Source organism: Macaca fascicularis, chromosome 2 (assembly GCF_037993035.2).
Source record: "Macaca fascicularis isolate 582-1 chromosome 2, T2T-MFA8v1.1".
Lineage (NCBI taxonomy): Eukaryota > Metazoa > Chordata > Mammalia > Primates > Cercopithecidae > Macaca > Macaca fascicularis.
In genome coordinates, this window is record NC_088376.1 from 119,748,712 (window position 1) to 119,773,773 (window position 25,062).

Sequence of the window (25,062 nt, forward strand, 5' to 3'; positions counted from 1 at the left end):
TCACAGATACAAAATTCCTAAACAAAAGCAAAACCCCACAATTTACTTTAAAAGCTGTGGCGGGGGTAGGGTGGTAGTTTTTATACAAACAATGCAGGGGTAGTTTAATATTGGAAAACTGATAACTCACCTTAGTAGGTCTACAGAATAAATACCATGTGTGATGGTTAATTTTTTATGTCAACTTGATTTGGTCATGTAGTGCCCAGGTATTTGATCAAATATTTTTCTGGGTGTTCCTGTCAAGTTATTTTCAGATGAGTTTATAATCAATAGACTGAGTAAAGCAGGCCAACCTCCCTAATGTAGGTTGGCCATATCCAATCAGCTGAAGGCCTAAATAGAACAAAAGGCAAACTCTAAGCCCCACAACAAGAGAATTCCTCCTGTCTGTCTTCCAAGTTGGGAAATCAACTGTTTCCTGCCTTCAGACTTGAACTGAAACATTGGCTCTTCCTAAGTCTTGAGCCTGCCAGCCTTAGAACTATACCATTGGCAGTCCTGGTTCTCACATCTGCATACTCAGACTGAAACTAAACCACTGGTTCTCCTGGGTCTCCAGCTTGCTAACTGAAGATATGATCTTGGGACACGTCAGCCTCCATAAATGTGTGAGCCAATTATTTACAATAAATCTCTTTTTACATACCCCCCCTACCATACACTATTGGTTCTGTTTCTCTGCAGAACCCTAAAATACTGTGTGACCAGCTTGATAAATCCAACCCCCGACCCAAAACAAAAACCATCTGCTAAAATTCAAAATCCACTCATGGTTAAAAAAGTAAAGAAGCGGCCGGGCGCGGTGGCTCAAGCCTGTAATCCCAGCACTTTGGGAGGCCGAGACGGGCGGATCACGAGGTCAGGAGATCGAGACCATCCTGGCTAACACAGTGAAACCCCGTCTCTACTAAAAAATACAAAAAACTAGCCGGGCGAGGTGGCGGGCGCCTGTAGTCCCAGCTACTCGGGAGGCTGAGGCAGGAGAATGGCGTGAACCCGGGAGATGGAGCTTGCAGTGAGCCGAGATCCGGCCACTGCACTCCAGCCTGGGCGACAGAGCGAGACTCCGTCTCCAGAAAAAAATAAAAATAAAAAAAAATAAAGAAGCAATGTTTACAACATAAAAAACTACTGGGAACTTCCTACTTAATGGTAAAATGTTATAAGAATTTTTTTTCTTTAAATCAAGAAGGCAAGAATGCCCACAATCACCATTTTTATTCAGCTTCTTACTACAAATCCTAGACTGCACATTAACATGGAAAAGAATATATAGTAGTTCCCTCTTATCTGCAGAGGGTATGTTACGAGACCCCCAGTGAATGTCTGAAACCACAGACAGTAACAAACCCTGTTTTTTCCTATGTATACATTCCTATAATAAAGTTTAACTTTTAAATTAGGCATACTAAAAGACTAACAACAATAATTAATAATAAAATAGAACAGGCTGGGCATGGTGGCTCATGCCTATAATACCAGCACTTTGGGAGGTTGAGGCATGAGGGTTGCTTAAGGCCAGGAGTTTGAGACAAGCCTGGGCAACATAGTAAGACCTCATTCTCTAACAAAAATTTAAAAAAATAGATAAATTTTAAAAACTAGCTGGGCATGGTGGTATACACCTACAGCCCAGCTACCCGGGAGGCTGAAGTGGGAGAATCACTTATGACTAGGAGTTCAAGGCTGCAGTAGCTATGATCACATCACACCACTGTACTCCAGCCTGAGCAACAGAATGAGATACTGTCCCCCCACCAAAAAAATAGAGTAACTGTAACAATATATAATAAGAATTACATAATGTGGTCTCTCTCTCAAAATCTTATTGTACTGTACTCACCCTTCTTATGATGACGTGAGATGATGAAATGCCTATGTGATGAGATGGAAGTGAGGCTGATGACACAGACATTGTGATGCAGCATTAGGCTACTACTGAAAACTAATTTAAAACTTATGAATTATTTCTGGAACTTTCCATATAGTATTTTCAGACAACAGCTGACCACAGGTAACTGAAACTACAGGAAGCAAAACCAAGGATAATGGGGGACTGCTATAAAGATGAGAGGAATAAAATAAAACAAATCTACCTTCCAGATAATGAATTCTATATAGAAACCCCCAAAAATGTATAAAAATGAACAAACGTTATTCAAATTTAACACTGATCTGCATTAAATCAATATGTAAATATCAATTACATTTCTATGTATACAAGAAACAGAAAATGTACTAACATGGAAAATACTATTCACAGGCCAGGCGTGGTGGCTCACACCTGTAATCCCAGCACTTTGGGAGGTTGAGGCAGGCAGATCACTGGAGGTCAAGAGTTCGAGACCAGCCTGGCCAAAATGGCAAAACCCCATCTCTACAAAAAATACAAAAAAAATTAGCCAGGTATGATGGTGCACACCTGTAGTCCCAGGTACTTGGGAGGCTGAGGCAGGAGAATTCCTTGAACCCGGGAGGCAGAGGTTGCAGTGAGCTGAGATCACACCACTGCATTCCAGCCTGAGTGACAGAGTGAGACTCTGTCCCCCTGCCCGCAAAAAGAAGAAAGAAAATACTATTTACAAAGGCATCAAAAAATGTAAGACAGCTGGAGATAAATCTAACAAAAAATGAGCAAGACTCGTATCCAGAAAATTCTAAAACTCTATTAAAAGAATACACTAGGCCAGGTGCAGTGGCTCAAACCTGTAATCCCCGCACTTCACGAGGCCGAGGTGGGCAGAACATGAGGTCAGGAGTTCAAGACCAGCCTGACCAATATAGAGAAAGTCCCATCTCTACTAAAAATACACAATTAGCCAGGTGTGGTGGCGCATGCCTGTAATCCCAGCTACTCAGGAGGCTGAGGCAGAAGAATTGCTTGAACCCGGGAGGCGGAGGTTGCAGTGAGCTGAGATCGGACCTTGGGCAACAAGAGCGAAACCCCGACAAAAATAAAAAATACACTAAAGAAAGGACAAGATGGCCAGGCACGGTGGCTCAAGCCTGTAATACCAACACTTTCAAAGGCCAAGGTAGGCAGATGACAAGGTCAAGACCAGCCGGGCCTACATTGTGAAACCCCATTTCTACTAAGAATACAAAAATTAGCCGAGCATGGTGGTGGGCGCCTGTAATCCCAGTTACTCTGGAGTCTGAGGCAGGGGAATCATTTGAACTCAGGAAGCGGAAAGTGCAGTGCACCAAGACTACACCACTGCACTCCAGTGCAGCGACACAGCGAGGCTCTGTCCCCCCAAAAAATAAAGTCAATATAATCTTACTTCGTTTACCGTCTCCCTGGGTGAAAAAACTTCCCTGGATTTCTAAGCACTACTGCAAAAAGTCCTAGCCTTCTAATATACAAAAATGTATATGATATAAAGATAAGGGAATGTTTAATTTCATATCCCCCCAAATATTTTACTCTTCGCATACCTTAAGATTTAGATCTGTAGCCATTTATCTAGTTAATTGCTCTGCTCCCCAATAATAAAACTTATTTTATCTCCCTGAGAGCATCAAGTGGGGTAGATTAAGAGATTACAGCAAAGAGAGGTTCCTAGGTTAAGTCCAGAGGTGCCAAGAAGACTATGGAGATCTCCCTAGGTATTTACATTTCAGTACGGAATGAGTTCCCAGGAATTTGGAAATACCTCTTGGTCCAAGAGGGCTAAATAAATGGCTCCTGAAGAGATTTTATTTATATACCAAAGAGTTGGTGTTAATATTCGTAACATTTCAAAGAAACACATTCAGCATAGGAGGGAATAGCTGTCTCTTCCCCCTTTATAAGCAAAGAGAAAGTATTTGTCCTCATCTCTTACCTATGAAGTATGCAGTTACTCAGGACAAGCGGCTTAGGCCTGCATGCCCTAGGGAGTCAAGGACTAGGGCAAAGGAGGGCCAATACGTTTTTACTCACTGTGGGGTATTCACAAAATCTGTCTCTGATTCAGAAAACCTTGTGTGCATATCTTGGACAAAATTTAAAATATCAGTATTCCTCAATGCACTGCTCATTATCAAGAGAACTATGAATAAAGGAGCTACAGCTGGAATAATCCCAGTGAGGCCTGCTGGAAAAGGGATAGCAACACAAAATTCCTAGGTACATTAGATTCTGGGAGTGTATCCTTGTGGAATGCTAGTAACCTTTAAGATCTAGGATTTTACTTTACTTCTTGATTCTGGAAAAGACCCAGTATTCCATGAACATAATGTAATACTTGGTCAGGTGAGGAACGAAATGCCATCTTTTCTCTCCTGATCCTCACTATCGGTAACTGAAAAGATATTGTAATTTTCTGATACACCCCTCATTGTCCGAATTCTCAATACTCACTCTCTGAAACACAAGAACCAAATAGATTTGAATAACTTGGTATCTCTTCATATCCAAACCTACTATCTCAACTTTCATTTTCTGAACTCGGGATCTGAATAGATTTTGATCATAAGGAATGCTTGCATTGTAGTCAGGCTTTCAGAGGAAAACAAGCAATGTAATATAAACATAAAATTATGTTCACATGCAGTGAGAAAGTAAGAAGAAAGGGCCAGGCACGGTGGCTCACCCAACACTTTGGGAGGCCGAGGCGGGTGGATCACCTGAGGTCAGTCAAGAGTTTGAGACCAGCCTGGGCAACATAAAACCCCATCTCTACTAAAAATACAAAAATTAGCTAGGTGTCACGGCGTATGCCTCTAATTCCAGCTACTGAAGAAGCTGAGGCAGGAGAATCGTTTGAACCCGGAAGGTGGAGGTTGCAGTGAGCTGAGATTGCACCACTGCACTCCAGTCTGGGTGACAGAGGCAGACTCTGTCTCAAAAAAAAAAAAAAAAAAAAAGACAGTGAAAGAGAGAAGGAGAAAGAGAGAAAGTGAGAGAGTGTGTGTGTGTGTGTGTGTTTTCATTCTAGGACATTTAATTGACAGGTTTCTAGCCTGTAAGTCAGACTTGTAAGAGTTTTACAACTCTGCCTGTAAGTTTTATGTGCAATCTGACCATCCCATTTATAAACCAGAGACTGATTAAGCACATATACATGAAAATAATTAAATTCGACATAGCCATTAAACATGAAGCTGCAGGTTCTGAAACTCAAAGATATTTGACTGCCATTCGACTACCTGGAAACTGAGGCTCAACAAAGTGAGAAGTAAAAAGTCAACTGTCCTAAAACTTGTATTAAATGGCACACCTGTGCAAAAAAGTTGTATCCCTCTTTCCTAGAATTTTCGACCAACATTTAGCAAGACAGAAACCTTGTAACAGCCACTTCCGTTCTCTACAACCACCTCCTCACCTTCAGCTAAACCACACATATTGGCATCACATTCATTTTCCACTCACTGCTCAACCCATCACAATCTGATGTTTGACCCAATCCCTCTCCTCAAACTAGATACACTTCAGTATTAAATTGGACCCTACCTCAAAAATATCCCATAAATCAGTCTCCTTTTATATCATTATCTTTCTCATCCAACCCACCATCACCCTCTAATCTAACAGTTTCTACCTCATCTCTCCCCTCTCCAATTTGTTCTCTACAGAGTAATTAATGTAATTATTCAAAACAGATCTTATGTTGCATACACTTTCAAAGTTTCAATGCACACCCTTGAAAAGCCTTCAAAATCTGCTGCTCTTAGGATCAAATCCAAATTTCCAAACACTTGAACACTGCCTGAATGACGCTGTATGACACAGGTCCCTACTGCTTTCCCCCAACTACTCTAGTGTTCGTTTAACTCTTCAATCTCACCATGTTTGTTTTTCTTGGATTTTCAAATATGCCACTGTCTCTACTGGAACAAACCACAGCTATCTGAATAACTCTATCACTCTATAACAGGAGAAAACAGAAACTCTGTCTCTTTCTTTACTGAACTATATTATATACCCTGAGTAAGAAAATGATACTCAAAAAATATATGGTGATGATCACATTCCTTCTTCTTGAGACGGAGTTTCACTCGCCCAGTCTGGAGTGCAATGGTGGCGATCTCGGCTCACCACAACCGTTGCCACCTGGGTTCAAGTGATTCTCCTGCCTCAGCCTCCCGAGTAGCTGAGACTACATCACACCGAGATAATTTTGTATTTTTAGTAGAGACAGGGTTTCTCCAGGTTGTTCAGGATGGTCTCGATCTCCTGATCTCGTGATCTGCCCGCCTCGGCCTCCCAAAGTGCTGGGATTACAGGCATGAGCCACCGCGCCCGGCCTGATAATCACATTCTTAGTCACAAAGTAGACATTCCATGGGGGCCAGACACGGTGGCTCACGCCAGTAATTCCAGCACTTTGGGAGGCTAAGGCGGGCAGATCATGAGGTCAGGAGATGGAGACCACCCTGGACAACACGGTGAAACCCCGTCTCTACTAAAAATACAAAAATTAGCTGGGCGTGGTGGCGTGTACCTGTAATCCCAGCTACTCGGGAGACTGAGGCAGGAGAATTGCTTGAACCCAGGAAGGCAGAGATTACAGTGAGCTGAGATCACCCCATGTACTCCAGCCTGGTGAGACAGCGAGACTCCGTCTCAAAAAAAAAAAAAAGATATTCCATGGGAAAGACTGGTTTGCATAAGCTCTGACACCATGGCCCAAAGAAAAGAATACCAGAAGCCACAGTAAAACACTGTTAATTAAACAGTAGCAACAGACAGACACCTCATGGTACTTTCAGAGGCAAAAATAAACTGAAACACTAATATGATCATACATGAATATGCATATTTGTAAGAAAGAATGAGAAACATCAAAAAACCTTTCACTCACAAGTTTTTCTCTGTCTAGTTTTTGCAGTAAACTCTCCATGTTACTTCCAATTCTTGTTTTTTCTACAACTTCATAAAGGCTGCAATACATTCCATTCTTCAAAACTGACATAAAAAAAATACATAGTAAATATCCAAATCAAGTCTGCTTCTAATGCATTTCAATAAAATTAAATTACCTTACCTTCATTTGGACCTAAGTATGTTTCCTTATAAAACAGTGCTGGAGGGATTTTCTGTTTCAGATGATCAATACTCATAACTGTTTCAACATCTAACTTCTCAGGTCTGAAAGAAAATTTAAAAAGCATGTTTGCCTTATCCGTATTTTCAACTCTAGCAATCTTAACACATACACAAAAAAGTATACTTGATGGAAAAAAAAAGAGCGTATCTACTAACATCTTACCTTATTCTAAAGATCTTTTGTTTTGTTTGTGACAGTCTCACTCTGTCACCTAGGCTGGACTGCAGTAGTGCAATCATAGCTCACTGCAGCTTCAACCTCCTAGGATCAAGTGATCCTCCCACCTCAACCTCTGGAAAGTAGCTGGGACTACAGGCATGTGCCACCACGCAAGGGTAATTTTGGGTTTTTTTTTTTGGGTCTTTTTGTAGAGACAAAGTCTCCCTACGTTGCTCAGGCTGGTCTCAAATTCCCGGTCTCAAGTGATCCTCCCACCTCAGCATCCCAAAGTGCTGGGATTACAGGAGTGAGAAACTATGCCCAGCAGTAAAGGGGATTTGATACTGGAAGTCCAGATATATACATGGGTAGCTAGCTAGCCAGGCAGTATTTCCAACCTTCCATCCTTAAGCCAGAAACTAAAAGGCTGTCATTTTATTAAGGACAACTGAAATATAAACTGTTAATCTTCACACATTTATGAAGGCTCACAATGATGGAAGCAAAAGATTTTAGACCTTTCTATACCAACATATGCTGCATAGGACTGAAAACAGCCTGTATATTTCAACTCACCAAATCAAAGCTCTTCCCAACAAAGAACGGGTAACTTTTAAGTCTACTATATTCAAAATGCTAAATAAAAAATATATATCTACTACTTAGGATAAAACTAAAAAATTATATTTTAGATTTAAATCACTAAGAAAAATTTTAGGCCGGGCACGGTGGCTTACACCTGTAATCCCAATACTTTGTGAGGCCAAGGCGGGAAGATCACCTGAGGTCAGGAGTTTAGACCAGCCTGGCTAACATGGCAAAGCCCCATCTCTACTAAAAATACAAAAAAAAAAAAAAAAAAAAAAAATTAGCTGGGCATGGTGGCAGGAGCCTGTAATCCCAGCTATTCAGGAGGCTGAGATGGGAGAATCACTTGAACCCAGGAGGTGAAGGTTGCAGTGAGCTGATATTGCGCCACTGCACTCCAGATTGAGAGACAAGAGCGAAAGTCCATCTCAAAATAAAAAAAAAGATAAAGAAAAAATTTTATGCCGTAAATGTACTGACTAGCCTATCCTCAAATCAAGACAGAGAGGTAGAGGACTCATATTGCCAAATGACCTAATTTCAAATCAACCTTTTAAAAAACAAACCAACATTTATATAGAAGTTCTTATGAACCAAAATAAAATTTAAATATGAAAAAGAAATAAGGAAAAAGGCTCAAGAAAGTGGTAAAATTAGCAACCACGAACTGCTCTTTACTTATACTTACAGTTTGATAGGCAAAAAAGCACGAGTGGCTGACCTCAGAGAAATATAACACAAAAGTTTTCCTTTATTTAAAAGCTGTCCTTTCCACAAGGTATAGTTATATTTATCTAAATAAAAAGAATATAATGACACAGCTTAGTCACTTGGCAGCCCAGAGGAGTGCACATTTATTAGAAATGAGAGGGAAAATATCTGAAACAAGGTTTAAGTAGGAGGAAAAAAAAAAAAAGTGATACTTCTACACTTCTATTTACTAAGAGTTCAAATATTAGGATTTTTGTTTCAGGTATTTATCCCCTGGCAAAATCATTCCAGTTGCAAAGAATAACAAATGTATCTGTCTAAATGTCATTATCAGAAAAGTTGTGGAGCAAAGACGATTATTCATCTCTTATTTCCTCCAAAGGGACACTGTATTAGATCTGGTTGATTATATGAATGCCTACAATGTCCTGTATCTTCTACTCATTGTCTTTTCCTTATAAAGAAACTTTAAAATAGGCTGGGCACGGTGGCTCACACCTGTAATCCCAGCACTTTGAGAAGTCGAGGCGGGTGGATCATTTAAGGTCAGGAGTTCGAGACCAGCCTGGCCAACATGGTGAAACCCCGTCTCTACTAAAAATACAAAAAATTAGCCGGGTGTGGTGGCGGCTGTAATCCTAGCTACTCAGGAGGAGGCTGAGGCTGGAGAGTCACTTGAACCCAGGAGGCAGAGGTTGCAGTGAGCCGAGATCATGCCACCACACTCCAGCCTGGACAAGAGTAAGACTCCGTCTCAGGAAAAAAAAAAAAGAAGAAACTTTAAAATAGTTTAACATCAATGCTACTTTCAATCTTCTCTACTTCTCTTCTAAATCCTGTACCTTTGGTGAATTTAATACTTTTAAAAAGCTGAGTTATGAAACATGTTTTATTTTTTATCTTTTTCAATTAAAGTGCTAAAACCTTTTGCTCTATTCACAGCAGCAGATTTTCAAAGGGGATCTTATGCTTGGACAACCAAATGCTGATGCTACATTACAACTTTTTTCATACTTTGCAGATTTTCATTCATTATAAAAATAATACAAAGCACTTAATCTTTTGCTATATGTACTTCTTCTTTCCATTTATAAAACTAAAGAAACATAAATCTCTTACCTATGTTTCTATCTGCATTAAAGCTGTTAGATCTACAAATTTTTTAAAAGGAAAGAAAAAATTACTCATTAGTATAATCATAAAAATTAACATATAAGACTTTGATATAAGTGCAATGTTTAATGGCATACTACAGTTAAGTCCTTCCTCCAGATAGGAAGAACAAAGAAACTACTCATTACAAAATCTAGTAAATCCAAGTCTACTTAGAGAAAACAGAAGTACTTACTTTGCTCATTTTACCACATTTACCCAAATTTAAAGGAGCTGTTTTTTCCAAAAATATTAATCAAGAGAGAACAGCGTCCACCAAAGTCTCTTGTCAATTATTTTGGTGACATTAGAAGACACAGCCTCAATACATAAATACATTAATTCATCATTCAATAAATATGTACTAAACTCTTATTATTTACCAGGCACAGTTCTAGGTAATAATATTAAACAAAGTTCCAACGTACATAAATCTAATGAGGAAGACAGAAAACAATGTTAATGTAACAGATCATGATGGTTTTAAGTGCTATAAAAAGAGACATTAAGAGTACAGAGGTTTAAAAAAAAAAAAAAAAAAAAAAAAAAAAAAAAAAAAAAAAAAAACAGAGAAACCTCAATGATAAGGAGATACCCGAAGAAATGCAGAATGAATTATGCAGCTTACTGGGGAAAGAGAGAGAACAGCAAATGCAGAGGCCCTGAAGCAGGAGCATTCATGGAATATTCAAGGTACAAGGATGGATGTTCAATCAATGCTCCTTTGAAATGATATGGAGGTCAAGAGATGGAATCAAAAGAGGAGGCAAAGAAATTAATAGTCATTATTCCTGGGGGCATGACCTCATAATTTTAAGTGCTAGATGTCTTTTAAAGACTACTTATGAAAAACACTATAGTGAAGTATATATCAGAGTGATCATAAATTTAGAGCCACAAAAATTGAAAGCCACAACTGTCTTGATACTATGTCAATTGGTACCCGTGGCTACAGATGGTTTTCAAGGATTATTCACCTACATGAAAAAAGGACCGTAAATGGGAGAGAAGATAATTTGATCTGGAAAACTGACAAAGAGGTCAACCTCAAAAATGTACATATATGTTTCATAATATATGGTTTTAAAACAGTAGTATTTCCAAATTAATTGATATCATACATGACTTCAACTATGTACAGACACCCAAAGTAAAAATCAGCAGACATTTGACCATCTCACCTACATCCCTATAAACTTACTTACTCCATTTGGCTAAAACATTTTTAGAATCACCACATGGGGAAAAAATGGTAACTGCTTCCTATTTGGTCACCTTATCCTAGAGCTTGTAAGAAATATTCAATAACACAAGAACAGAAAACCAAAAAAAAAAAAAAAAAAAAGAAAGAAATCATCAGGCCAGGTGTGGCAGCCCATGCCTATAATCCCAGTGCTTTGGAATACCAAGGCAGGGGAACTGCTTGAGGCTAGGAGTTTGAGACCAGCCTGGGCAACACAGCAAGACCCATTTCCACAAAAATTAAAAATAAACCAGACGTGATGGTACACGCCTGTAGTTCTGGCTACTTGGGAAGATGGCTTGCACGCAGCAGTTTGAGGCTGCAGCAAGCTATGATCACACCACTTTCACTCCAGCCTGAGCAACAGAGCAAGATTTTGTCTCTAAAGAGAAAAAAAAAAAAGAAACCAATGGTCCTCAACACTGGCTGAAAATCAGAATCACCTGCAAGTTTTTAAAAACTATCAATGCCTTGACTGCCCACTAAATATTTGATTGGTTTGTGGTGAGGCATGAGCATCCTTTGTAGAAGCTCCCCATTTCCAAGAGTGCTAACACACAAAATCTCACTTTTTAAAAAAAAATACAGTCTCACTCTGTCGCCCAGGCTGTAGTGCAGTGGTGCGATCTCGGCTCACTACCAACCTCCGCCACCCAGGTTCAAGCAATTCTCCTGCCTCAGCTTCCCAAGTAGCTAGGACTACAGGCGCGCGCCACCACATCCGGCTAAGTTTTTTGTAGTTTTAGTAGAAACAGGGTTTCACCATGTTGGACAGGCTGTTCTTGAACACCTGACCTCAGGTGAGCCACCCACCTCGGCCTCCCAAAGTGCTGGGATTACAGGCGTGAGCCACTGCGCCCGGCCAAAATCTCACTTTTTAAAACTGCCACTTACTGGCCAGGCATGGTGGCTCACGCCTGTAATCCCAGCACTTTGGGAGGCCAAGGTGGGTGGATCACGAGGTCAGGAGATGGAGACCATCCTGGCTAACACAGTGAAACCCTGTCTCTACTAAAAATATAAAAAAATTAGCCGGGCATGGTGGTGTGCGCCTGTAGTCCCAGCTACTCGGGAGGCTGAGGCAGAATGGCGTGAACCCGGGAGGCGGAGCTTGCAGTGAGCCAGATTGTGCCACTGCACTCCAGCCTGGCAGACAGAGTGAGACTCTGTCTCAAACAAACAAACAAAAAAAAAAACCTGCCACTTACTCAACTACACAAACCTTCATTTCTAAGGAAGAGATTAACCAGATGAGGTTTAAATTTTAGCTTGTATTTATTTCCACATGGTAAACTAACTGTTCTTCACACTGACCATTTAAAAGTCATCGTAAACACTTCAGTCTCCAACTAACTTCAAGGGAAGTTAAAAAAAAAAAATGGGAAAGAAACAAAATGGTCCTCCTAACTCAGCAGTGCAGGATCTGTAGTAGAGTATCACTGTGGATGATGTCTAAAACTCCTAAGTCTTACCTTGATGAAGGTACAAACTTCGGAGTTTGTATATCATCTTTGTAAGTAAAAGACACAACTGCATATGGACAAACGTGTCTTGGTCTTCGCCTTAGCTCATCAAAGCCATACTCATAAAAATAATACTAAAAATAAGAAAATGCAAAATTAACTTCTTTAAAAAGGCAAGATGAAACCTTATATTTATCTGCCTGATTTTTGAGAAATAGAAAACCATATATGCACCTCTGACAAAAAATGTCTTTAAGCTCTGCTTGCCAAATTAACTAAAATAATTAGTACTTTTTATTCGTTTTGTGATATAAAATATTCTGCATCTAAGTGTGTAAGATCCCACAGTATTACTAAGTATTCCAAAAATTTACTTCTGAAGAGTTGACTACTGGGAGTTTCCTAATAAAAATATTATAAACAGAGCCTAAGCTCGCAGGTCAGCTCAGAATAGCCAATCTAATACAAAAAGCAAAATACTAAGAACACAATCTCAACTAAACCAAACTATGGTTTTGCTATTTCAAAAGAAAAACACACCTGGGCTCCAATTGCAAATAAAGTAGCAAAGGAGATACGGAAAAGAATATGAACATAGGTGACAAAGGTAGCTGACCCTCTTCTCATTACGCATCAGCCTTTTCCCTTCACCTCTTCACCACATCCAGTATAGTATAGTTTTGTAACTTGCAGACTAGTGATTTTCACTTTAAGAATGCCTGAGTTTATGAACACAGTAGTATTGTCCTTCAAAGTCCATTCCCCTGGGAAACCTGATTTCAATAATATTGTTATTGCTCTAAAAATGCGTGGAGTTTTTAAAAAACATAAGGCCAGTTTGCAAGTCCTTCTAGAAAAGCCAGTAACTATTTTACATGTATACTTCACACCTACCAATACTGCTACTGTCCAGAAGGTAATCAAATGAGTCAGTTCCAAATGACTTTGGTGAATATAATTTTTGCTGAAAGCCCACAACAATAGTTCTTAAAATTTTATTTTACATAATTAAAGAAAGAACATTTCCAGGGAAGTTAACATTACTACTTTTCACAAACAGTCCATTTGGTTATAGACATTTTTTTAATGTTAAAAAGAACAGGTGCGGTGGCTCACGTCTGTAATCCCGACACTTTGGGAGGCTGAGGCAGGTGGAATCACCTGAGCTCAGGAGTTTGAGACCAGCCTGGCCAACATGGTGAAACCCCGTCTCTACTAAAAAAAATACAAGAAATTAGCTAGGTGAGGTGGCAGGTGCCTATAATCCCAGCTACTCGGAAGGCTAAGGCAGGCGAATCGCTTGAACCTTGGGGGCGAAGGTTGCAGTGAGCCAAGATCACGCCACCACACTCCAGACTGGACAACAGAGCGAGACTCTGTCTCAAAATAAAATAACAAAATACTAAAATAAAAAAAAAACAAGAATAGTGAGGCCGAAGTGGGAAGATCACTTGAGCCCAGGAGTTCTAGACCAGTCTGGGCAAAACAGTGACACCCCCATTTCTATTTAAACAAACACAAAAACAAAAAAACCATTGCTTTATAGTCAAACCTCATATAAAAACTTAACACTCAAGTTCATCAAATGTTACTTTTATTTATGTGTGGTTTATTGTATGTCAATTATACTTCAATAAGGCTTTAAAAATAAGTCTAGGTTTGCATCTTTAAAAATGTTAATAAAGACAGAAAATATCTATCAAATAAATCAATAGTACGAAATGTTATGACTTAAGATATTTCAAGGGATTTCAACTTTACCTTGAAAGATAAGTAATATCGTATTAGGCAGGAGACCTTTCTAGGCCAGGAAATGCCAAGGTTTCAAAATGAAGTAAGATGTGTTGAGGGCAATGATCATACAAAAACCAGGCCACAGTCTTCCGGCAGGAAGAGCTAGACTAGGCAGTCTATAAATATTACCCTGTAACCTTGAAGAGCCACTGTATGTTTCTGAGACATCTCAGAAAACACTGAACAAACAGCAGCAACAGACACTGGAGTCTGGAAGTGATATGCAGAAACCAGAGTCTAGACTGGTGTGGGGACAGAGAACTGAAAGGGAGACATTTTAAAGGATTTGTTAACAAACAGATATGCGGTCATAAAATTACAACAGATCCTGGCACCTACCTGAGTAAGCTCATAGGCTCTGTAAGCCAAAAGTGATGTAATTCGATTGGCATTCTTCGACACGTGACATTCATGCTTTGGTGTGGGGTCCAAAGCACTTTTATTTAACATAGATTCCAAACTTTTTACACCCATGGGGTCATATATACTCTTTATTTTACCCTAAAATAGAGAAAACCTTTTAAGTGTCTACCTAAACCTAATTGTTGACTATATAACATTAATATTATGAAATACTTCTTTGAATATAGATCAACTATACCAACCATTTTTTCCCTTCAATATCTCACAGAACAGGTGGGCGCCAAGGCAGGCGGATCACCTGGAGTCAGGAGTTTGAGACTAGCCTGGCCAACATGACGAAACTCTGTCTCTACTAAAAATACAAAAATTAGCAGCGCTGGTGGTGCACACCTGTAATCCCAGCTACTCAGGAGGCTATGGCAGGCAGAACTGCTTGAACCTGGGAGGCAGACGTTGCAGTGAGCTGGGATTGTGCCACTGCACTCCAGCCTGGGTGACAGAGTGAGACTCCATCTCCAAAAAATAAATAAAATAATATCTCACAGAACACTTTTACCAAATTTGAAGGAGTAAGAAAAAGTTAATCACTAAAAAAAAAATCATTTGAACTTGTTTAATAACAAGTAAATATAAACTCCATTCATAATACTCTCCACTAACATAAATTATATTACCAACATATTACTCTCTACATTCCTTTCTTTGGAAAGGAAAACAAACTCTTAACAATGGTTAGCTTAGATCAAAGATGGCAAACAGGCCGGGCACAGTGGCTCACGCCTGTAATCCCAGCACTTTGGGAGGCCAAGGCGGGTGGGATCACGATGTCAGGAGATCAAGACCATCCTGGCTAACACAGTGAAACCCCGTCTCTACTGAAAATACAAAAAATTAGCCAGGCGTGGTGGCGGGCACCTGTAGTCCCAGCTACTAGGGAGGCTGAGGCAGGAGAATGGCATGAACCCAGGAGGCGGAGCTTGTAGTATGCCACGATGGTGCCACTGCACTCCATCCAGCCTGGGCGACAGAGCGAGACTCCGTCTCAAAAAACAAAAAACAACACACACACAAAAAAGATGGCAAATAAACCATTTTCAAAAGAATCTTTAACTACCAAACACTAGCAAGCATGAACTTTTAAACAATCTTCTAAAGACTTAGCATCATCTAAAAATTAAAATCCAAATCAAGTGTAGTTTTTCATCTATGAAATGTGTAAGTTTAAATTACCTTCATTATTTTAAAAATAACAACATCACCCATTGCCCCCGTGTCCAAAGGATTCGCTTGTAATAAATCAGCATACCTAGAAAGATAGACACCTAGAAAAGTGGGAAAAATTAAGGAAACTGATTATATTTTTCAAAATCACTAGGACTAAAGACATTTTTAAAAAGCTATCCTTGATCAATTTGAAGTGTGCAGAAAGTCAGAAACAAAAGATAAAACTGATCTTACATTTCAGAACCTATGAGTAGTCTCTTTTTCTGGAAACATAATAAAGCATGAATTTAATAACAACTGCAGTGAAATTACATGAGATAATATATTTTTAGACAGCAACTTAATAGTAGATATTTATATTTAAAAAGAAAAAAAGATTACCCATGGAAGGACTGCCAAGAATTGTTATTTTGGACTGACCCACATGTAATCCTTTTTCACATATGCTTTGAACCTAAATTAAAAAAAAATTACTTCATCTTGCAGTCATAATAACATTTAAAACATGAAAAAATAATTTTATAAACTTGTTTTAAATAAAAACAAAGCTTCTAAACTACATATCATTCTAAATCACAGAAAAGTTATATATTTGCCACTTTATAAATATTAATGTAAAACTGACTTACACTTCTCAAAGTAACCATATCTAGAATCCATTTTTCTTTGTTTAATTTTTTTAGAGACAGGGTCTCTGTCTGCCCCCTAGGCCGGAGTGCAGTGGCATGACCTTGAACTCCTTGGCTCAAGTGATTCTCCCACCTCAACCTCCTGAGTAACTAGGCCTACAAATGCGTGCCACCATGCCTGGCTAGTTTTCAATCATTTTTCTTTATGCCAAGGGTGACAGATAACTCTTAACTCCTGCCACTCAATATATATAACCATTACTTTTCAAAGAGAATTAGAAACAGCAAAATATTATTCCACCTAAATATCTTCAATTAAAAGGGGAAAAAACAGACCAGACACAGTGGCTCACGCCTGTAATAATAGCACTTTGGGAGGCCAAGGCAGGCAGATCACTCGAGGTCAGGAGTTCAAGACCAGCCTGGCCAACATGGGGAAACCCCAACTCTACTAAAAACACACAAAAAAATTAGCCAGGTGCAGTGGCGCATCCTATAATCCCAGCTACTCGGGAGGTTGAGGCACAAGAGTCACTTGTACCTGGGAGAAGGAGGCTGCAGTGAGTGAGCCGAGATCACACCATTTCACTCCAGCCTGAGCTGTTGGACAGAGTGAGACTCCATCTCAAAAAAAAAAAAAAGAAGGAAAAATGGTTCCAGCCACACATAATCAACAATATAGAAGATAATCTCACATATAATCAACAATATAGAAGACAATCTTTTTAATAAAGAGAAAAGCCCGGGGGTAGTGGCTCACACCTGTAATCCCAGCACTTTGGGAGGCTGAGGTGGATGGATCACGAGGTCAGGAGTTCAAGAGCAGCCTGGCCAACATGGTGATACCCCATCTCTACTAAAAATACAAAAATCAGCCAGGCCTCATGGGGTATATCTGTAACCCCAGCTACTTGGGAGGCTGAGGAAGGAGAATCGCTTGAACTCAGGAGACAGAAGTTACAGTGAGCCAAGATCACGCCACTGTATTCCAGGCTGGGTAACAGAGCAAGACTCCATCTTAGAAAAAAAAATAAATAAAGAGAAAACTATTATTATCAAGCACATTCTAGGGTAAGAAAATAGGACTGGTCAGAGAAAAAATTGAGTACATTTGAAAAACAAATTACAAACAATAAACATTTTGCCCCCTTAAATCATGCATTCCACTTATATTTCAAAAAAAGTCTATAATTGTCAAGTATATTGTTGAATAATCACAAAATTAGTAACTTACAATGGAAACAATCTCAAATTGTTCTTTATAAAATGCATTAACTCACCTGGTATCGATCAACCATCAGAAATGCATAGGATTCTGAAAGTTCCTTATCTAAGCGACCATCAAACTTCAGTTCTCTTCGCTTTTCTGTAAACTAAATGAAATTAAATCTATAACAACGCCTTAGCATATGATTATGTTTTTCAAGCTACAAGTTTTATTTTTTTCCCCAAGAAATCTCATACCTTCCAAAATAAAAAAAAAAACTCTATCTCTCTATACTCTCTGTCCTTCAGTTTTTCCCCTATTTTAACTGGCTCTTTATATATATTAATATAGTCAAATAAACATCTAATGCTCATCAATCTTTAAATTTCTCTTATAATTTTTTTTTTTTTTTTTTTTTTGAGATGGAGTCTCGCTCTGCCGCCCAGGCTGGAGGTGCAGTGGCCGATCTCGGCTCACTGCAAGCTCCGCCTCCCAGGTTCACGCCATTCTCCTGCCTCAGCCTCCCGATTAGCTGGGACTACAGGCACCCACCACCACACTCGGCTAATTTCTTGTGTTTTTTTTAGTAGAGACAGGGTTTCACCATGTTAGCCGGGATGGTCTCGATCTCCTGACCTTGTGATCCACCCGCCTTGGCCTCCCAAATCACTGGGATTACAGGCATAAGCCACCGCGCCCGGCCTAATTTCTCTTATAATTTTACCACATTACAACTCTCCCACAGATTATAAATTAATGCTTTAGTTATCTTTGTATCTCCTGTTTACTTAACATGGTACACTGCATCCAATAGGTGGTTTAATAAATCTGAATGACCAACTTCTAGACTATAAACTCAATTAGGACAAGAAAAATGCTTCTTTTCTCTGTAACTGTATTCTCAATGCCAAGCACATAAGATGTGCTCCATAAATATTTACAGGATGGAAGAGTGATTTCATCTTAGTCGTCGGAACTATAAGTTATCCTAAACTGCTGGCTTTCCTATCTATAAAACAGATATACATTTAAAATATAAAATATCTAACATTTTATATTCAGGCTATTACTGCTCTTCAATAACATAACTAATGAATCTTCAGACTAAATTTTCACATAAAATTAACAAATAATCGCTATCATACCATGAAGCCACATCAATTCAAACTACTAAGATTTTAATTTTCTCTGGGATTCAGTAACACTAGTGCCCTTTAGGGAACCTTTCAAAATTAAATCCTGGTATCCCTTGGTTAACCAACTTGCAAAAACAAAAAATTCGTATTTCAGGCCCATCAGAAAGCATTATGCATCAAATATTTCGAAACATCTACACATGCTGGCTTTTCCTAAATCAAAACTCAAATATTCTAATTTGTACAGGAAACTTAAGTTCACTGTCTAACATGCTTAATTGTTCCTCTTTGTTTGAACTTTTTCACTAAGAATATCCACTAATGATAAAATCATCATATAGCCACCAGGCAATAATTGTGGAAAAAATTAAGCATGTTCTAAAAACGAATACACCTACATATTTAATTTCATTAATTACCTTCCAATTTAGGCATTTAATTAACATGTACAATACTCAAAAAGAGCAAAAAGCCCTACGAATTCAGTTTATTTATTTACTTATTTATCTGAGACAGAGTTCTTGTTCTATCACCCAAGCTTGAGTGCAGTGGCACAATCTCGGCTCACTGAAACCTCATGGGTTCAAGCAATTCTTGTGCCTCAGCCTCTCAAGAAGTTGGATTACAGGCATGTGCCACCATGCCTAGCTAATTATTATAGAGTCAGGGTTCGCCACATTGGACAGGCTGGTCTCAAACTCCTGGCCTCAAGCAACCTGTCCGCCTGAGCCTCCCAAAGTGCTGGGATTACAGGCATGAGCCACAATGCTCAGTTGAATTTACAATTAAACCATTAGCTAGTAAGCTATCGCTATACTTAAGATTTTCAGTTAAAAAGTTATTTTACACAATTGCTATTAATAACAATTTAACATAGCAGATAAATGTAATGCTACAGCAACATTTGGTGGGAAAAAGAGATATCATTTAAAACTTGTTTTCCCAATTAGGCAGGCATGGTGGCACATGCCTGTAATCCTAGCTACTCTGGAGGCCGAGGCCGAATTGCTTGAACTGGGGAGGCGGAGGTTGCAGTAAGCGGAGATCGCGCCACTGCACTCCAGCATGGGCAACAAGAGTGAAACTCCATCTCAAAAAAAAAAAAAAACAAAAAACAACAACTTGTTTTCCCTTTGTAATTTGGTTTTCCTAAAAATTTTACTATTTCTAGAGAAAATTTTTTCCCAGGCTGTTAACTGGTTCTGAAAACAATCTTACAGTAAGTATAATTTAAAACATACCTCCTTTTCCAAAAGCTCATTGTGTATCAAGCAAGCACGTCTGTAGTTAAAATTTGTTACTGAGGTTGGTTCAAGGTAAGAAGAATGAAGAATATTTACAACATCTTCAAATTCTCGAGAGCCTGGAGTTAATGGCTGGAAAAGTGCTAAAATAAAAAAAAACAAACATTTAAAATGTTTAACATTTCTTCATCTTAAATATAGCTTCTTATATTTTTGTGGGCTAATGTAACCTTAAACACGAAAAAAGGCATGAAGGCTATCTTACTTTGTGATATGCAAAAGAGATACTAACTCATTGAAAAAAATGTAAAACTAGTTGCCTACATATACCAGTTCCTTCGACAATGAGGATCTGGCATTACATACACAGACAAGGAAGTTGCAACTTTGCCAACCTTAGGCATGCTACATCAGGCAACCTAAATTGCTTAAAGACTCTTATAAGAATCTGTGCTTATACTCAACTTGTCTCAGCTCCTATTTTATGTTACACTGAAGTATGTCTCAGATTGTGTATTTCCGCAAACTAAATACCTATATCATATATGAGAACATAAAAACATTTAAGACATTATGTGAACAAATTATATGCTGTTACTGACACACTGGTCTTTTTAAAAAAAAAAAAAAAAAAAAGGCTTGGTGGCTCATGATTGTAATTCCAGCTCTTTGGGAGGCCAAGGCAGCAAGACTGCTTGAGCTCAGGAGTTCGACAGCAGCCTGGGCGACATAGTGAGACCCTGTCTTCACAAACCATTAAAAAAAAAAAAAATCAGCCAGGCATGGTGGTGCATGCCTGTAGTCCCAGCTACTTAGGAGGCTGAGGCAGGAGGATCCTTTGAGCCCAGGAGTTCTAGGATGCAGTGAGCCATATTCATGCCACTGCACTCCAGCCTGGGAGACAGAGCAAGACCGTCTCAAAAATAAAAATAAAAAATAAAATGCTGCACTCACGTGGCTTCTTGTATAATCCATAAAAAGTAGTAGAACATTTATTATGACAACTTAGTAAAATGAAAACACGTCAGGCTTTGGAGTCAAACCTGGACAAATACCAAACCCAGCATTACTGGCTTGGAATAAGATGCGGGTAAATAAATTACTTATATAGCTCAGCTCTCTCATATGTAAAACAGCAAACTCCAGCAGCCCTAATAACCACTATATGCCACACGCCATACATAAGACAACACGTGGAAAAAGCTCTAAACATAGCATCCAACACATAGTAGGATATTAAGGTTATTTTTTTGTTTTTGAGACGGAGTCTTGCTCTGTCACCCAGGCTGGAGCGCTGTGGTGCAATCCCAGCTCACTGTAAACTCCATCCCCTGGGTTCACACCATTCTCCTGCCTCAGCCTCCCGAGTAGCTGGGACTACAGGCACCCGCCACCACGCCCAGCTAATTTTTTTTTTTTTTGTATTTTTAGTAGAGATGGGGTCTCACAGTGTTAGCCAGAATGGTCTCAATCCCATGACCTCGTGATCTGCCTGCCTCAGCCTCCCAAAGTGCTAGGATTACAGGCATGAACCACCGTGCCTGGCCAGGACATTAAGTTTTTATTCTCCACATCCCCAACCATTCTACATCCTACTGAATTTTTTTTTTTTTTTTGAGATGGAGTTTTGCTCGTCACTCAGGCTAGAGTGCAGTGGCGCGATCTCAGTTCACTGCAACCTCCGTGCCTCCCAGGTTCAAGTGATTCTCCTGCCTCAGCCTCCCAAGTAGCTGGGATTACAGACACCTGCTACCACGCCCAGCTAATTTTTAGATTTTTAGTAGATACGGGGTTTCACCATGTTGGCCAGGCTGGTCTCAAACTCCTGACCTCAGGTAATCCACCTGCCTCAGCCGCCCTAAGTGTTGGGATTACGGGCGTGAGCCACTGCACCTGGCTCCCACTTAATTTTTAAAATATTTAAGTCAAATATCCAATTCATTCTTGAGAATTACTGGTCTATTAACCTCGAATTTCCATCTTATGCACAAAATACTTTAATTTACTAATACAAGTCTATACATATATATATTTCCCCAAATCAAAGTAGTTCTCTCTACTTTTCACTGTAGAGAGAACTACTCATAGAAACTATATTATTCTCTATTACCTTAATTTCTTTCAAGACACTATTTAATAAGGGTCAACAAATGTCATAGTCAAAACAGGTCACTACTGAAAACATAATGTTCCACTTTTACATACTCCTAAAGGTGACAGATGCAGCGAACTTTTGTCTTTTCTATACATGATTATTAGACTTTAAAGGACATGTCAAATGACAGAGCCATTCATCCATTCATTTACCAACCATGTCTATATTACAGAAGTGACTGTAAAAACACAGTTTTCAATGGCACAATGTGTACAAACAAATGGTTACCACTATTTTGGAACTGCACACTAAAAAAATAGACAACACAGTTATAGTTATGCAACTAATAAACAGGAGTAAGCTCAAACAAGTACTCAAACAGAACAAGACTACTCAACACAAAGTGTACTGTAATCAAACTTGTAGCAGACGAATATGTTCAGTAACCTATTGATTGTAAGCTCCATGAGAGCAGGAACTGTATCTGCCTTGCTCATTACTCATCTTTCCTGTATTCCAGTAGCTAGACCTGTGAGTGCTAGCCCTAAAAATATTGAACAGTCAAGTGAAGAAAATGAGAAATTTTGTCAAGTTTTAAAAATGGTAACAATATATTCTACTACTAAATGACTGTTATTTAAAATTAAGACTCATTCGCAAATTCAACAATTCAGTAACATACAAAACACAAATGAAAGCTCAGAAGAGGGTAGGAGGCATACATTGTCTTCATTCAAACCTGTGTTACGGAATGTAGGACAAAAACATCTTATCTTTGTGATGACTGTCCCCAATTAAACTGTGAAAAACTTGGCAAGGAACGCAGCATATGGAGGTCTTTATAGCTTTCACATCTAAAGTGGGCCAAGCATGATTGTAAAAGCTGGGTTAAATTTACACAATTTTGTTTCTAAACAAAATGACTTCGGATATCTAAAATTTACACAAAAAAAGATATCACATGGCTGCCAATTTCTATGAAATTTTATAGTCTACATAGATTTTCATTAGTTAAGCTACCCAATACAATTTATACCATTAATCTAATCATAAGTAAAAAATTAGTCAAATCATAAATCTGCATAAAATTATTCTCAAAGTACTTAACATTTCCAGTTCACTCTAAAGCAATGTCCAAAAGTCATGTCCAATGTACTAAAAATGACAGCTGACAGGAAAAAAATTTTTTTAATGCAAAGAAAAAAGCATTTTAGCTCTAACAATAAATATCTGTATCCTAATGATTTTGTTTTGTAAATGCCTCAGTGGCTTCATTAGGCCGGTTATAATTTCTCATTTTTTCTGGTGATAATTTCTAAAATAATAAAATTACCCTGCAACTATTTTTAAGGATTTCAAGTCAACTTGCTGGTAATAGCAGTTCAGAAAATTTATTAAGTTCATCTTCTGAATGTACATTCTCTGGTAGTCTATTTTATGTCCTCAGAGGTCGTTTAACACTACATGTATCTTGATCAATGTGTCTTGTCACTCCTTTTAAAGAGAATACTTAAGTCAAAAATCTCAAATATGGGTCACTATTTGAGGTAGTAATAATAAACAACCCTGTGTCTATCCAAACAGGGAAAGCATTATATATATGAACCATCCATTTCACTCAGGGAACTCAGTATTCAACATACTGTTCTCTAGATTATGACAGTTACTGTCTAACCATTAGTGGTTAAGTACCACCTTCAATACTGTACTAAGAGCTTTACATGTATCATTTCAATCATCCAAACTATGCTATGAAGTTCAACATGCCCATTTCTCAGTTGAAACTGGGACAAGTAGCCTTTGAGTTGGCCCAAGGTTACAGGATTAACGAATGGATCAAGCTGCTGGGATTCAAATTCAAGTGATCAGGCTCCCTATCTTGTATCCTGAAATATACGATGTGCATGTGTGTAGTAATATTAGACGTACAATATCCAATCATGTCAAGAGCTGGAAAAATGACTGTTTCCTCATTTTATAGACCATAAATCATATAGAACACTTAGGCACAGGAAGTTGGCTATAAAAGAACAAAGAATTTGGTTCTAATACTGCTCTTTCTACCCTCATATCCTTTCTCAAATCTCTTAATTTTTTCTGATTTTAATCTTCCTCTAGAGATAACAGGGCCAAGAGTTGTAAAGCCCTTTGTTTTATAAAGGTTAACAGCAGTAGCAATAGAGGCTCTTTCACACATTAAGAAATGTGTAATTTTGCTTATTTAATGGATTTCCATTAAATGTCTGTCAGAAAAACAGCTGAGTTGATTACTGATCATACTAGGTTTCCCTATTGACAAACTAATTATAGATGTATTTTACGAGACTGAAGAGCACAGATTTAGAAGGGCACTTGGAGATTTATAATTTAAATGAGGAAACTGACAGTAACATAGAATGTGAACTGGAATTCAAATTTCCTGACTCTTAGCCATACTATCATCAAATTTTTTTATTAGTAGCATCATATAAAACATACTCAAATTTTTTTTTTTTTTTTTTTGAGATGGAGTCCCGCACTGTTGCCCGGGCTGGAGTGCAGTGGCACGATCTCAGCTCACTGCAACCTCCACCTTCTGGGTTCAAGTGATTCTCCCGCCTCAGCCTCCTGAGTAACTGGGATTTCAGGAGCCCGCCACCAGGCCCAGCTAATTTTTTGTATTTTTAGGAGAGACGGGGTTTTACCACGTTGGCCAGGCTGGTCTCAAACTCCTGACCTCGTGATTCGCCCACCTTGGCTTCTCAAAGTGCTGGGATTACAGACATGATCCACCATGCCTGGCCCACACTCAAGATTTGAAGGTTATATTTATAAAGGCAGTCAGCATAGATATATAATTTAAATCATCAAACAGCTTTGTTCCTTAATCAAAAGAACATCTTCATCAGTTTTACCAATTTGGTGTTAAGACAGATCTTTTTGTATTACGTATATATGAATCGCAAAAAATATGATCGTATATACGTAAATTTTAAAAAGCTAAACTTAAAAGATGGACCATTCCTATCAAAACATAC

General features: G+C 38.7%; 1 protein-coding gene across 12 annotated transcripts in view; it reads right to left on the minus strand.

The window, feature by feature from the left end:
* The window catches only part of TASOR (transcription activation suppressor), a 64,162-nt gene that overhangs the window by 34,366 nt on the left and 4,734 nt on the right, over positions 1 to 25,062 (minus strand). For 9 of the 12 annotated variants that reach the window (XR_012431282.1, XM_005547423.5, XM_045386035.3 and 6 more), the window contains exons 2-11: positions 19,948 to 20,093; positions 17,644 to 17,736; positions 16,116 to 16,188; positions 15,741 to 15,832; positions 14,487 to 14,648; positions 12,363 to 12,487; positions 9,615 to 9,646; positions 8,473 to 8,578; positions 6,975 to 7,078; positions 6,792 to 6,895 (exon numbers count right to left, since the gene is read on the minus strand). Coding sequence is in view for 10 of the 12 variants with exons in the window: in XM_005547423.5 (XP_005547480.2) it covers positions 6,792 to 6,895; positions 6,975 to 7,078; positions 8,473 to 8,578; positions 9,615 to 9,646; positions 12,363 to 12,487; positions 14,487 to 14,648; positions 15,741 to 15,832; positions 16,116 to 16,188; positions 17,644 to 17,736; positions 19,948 to 20,093 (1,037 nt within the window). In the remaining 2 variants the exon portion in view is untranslated. Of the gene's footprint in view, positions 1 to 130; positions 299 to 6,791; positions 6,896 to 6,974; positions 7,079 to 8,472; positions 8,579 to 9,614; positions 9,647 to 12,362; positions 12,488 to 14,486; positions 14,649 to 15,740; positions 15,833 to 16,115; positions 16,189 to 17,643; positions 17,737 to 19,947; positions 20,094 to 25,062 lie in introns of those variants that run through there. The other 3 variants (XM_074032511.1, XM_074032512.1, XM_074032513.1) reach the window with 2 other exon arrangements.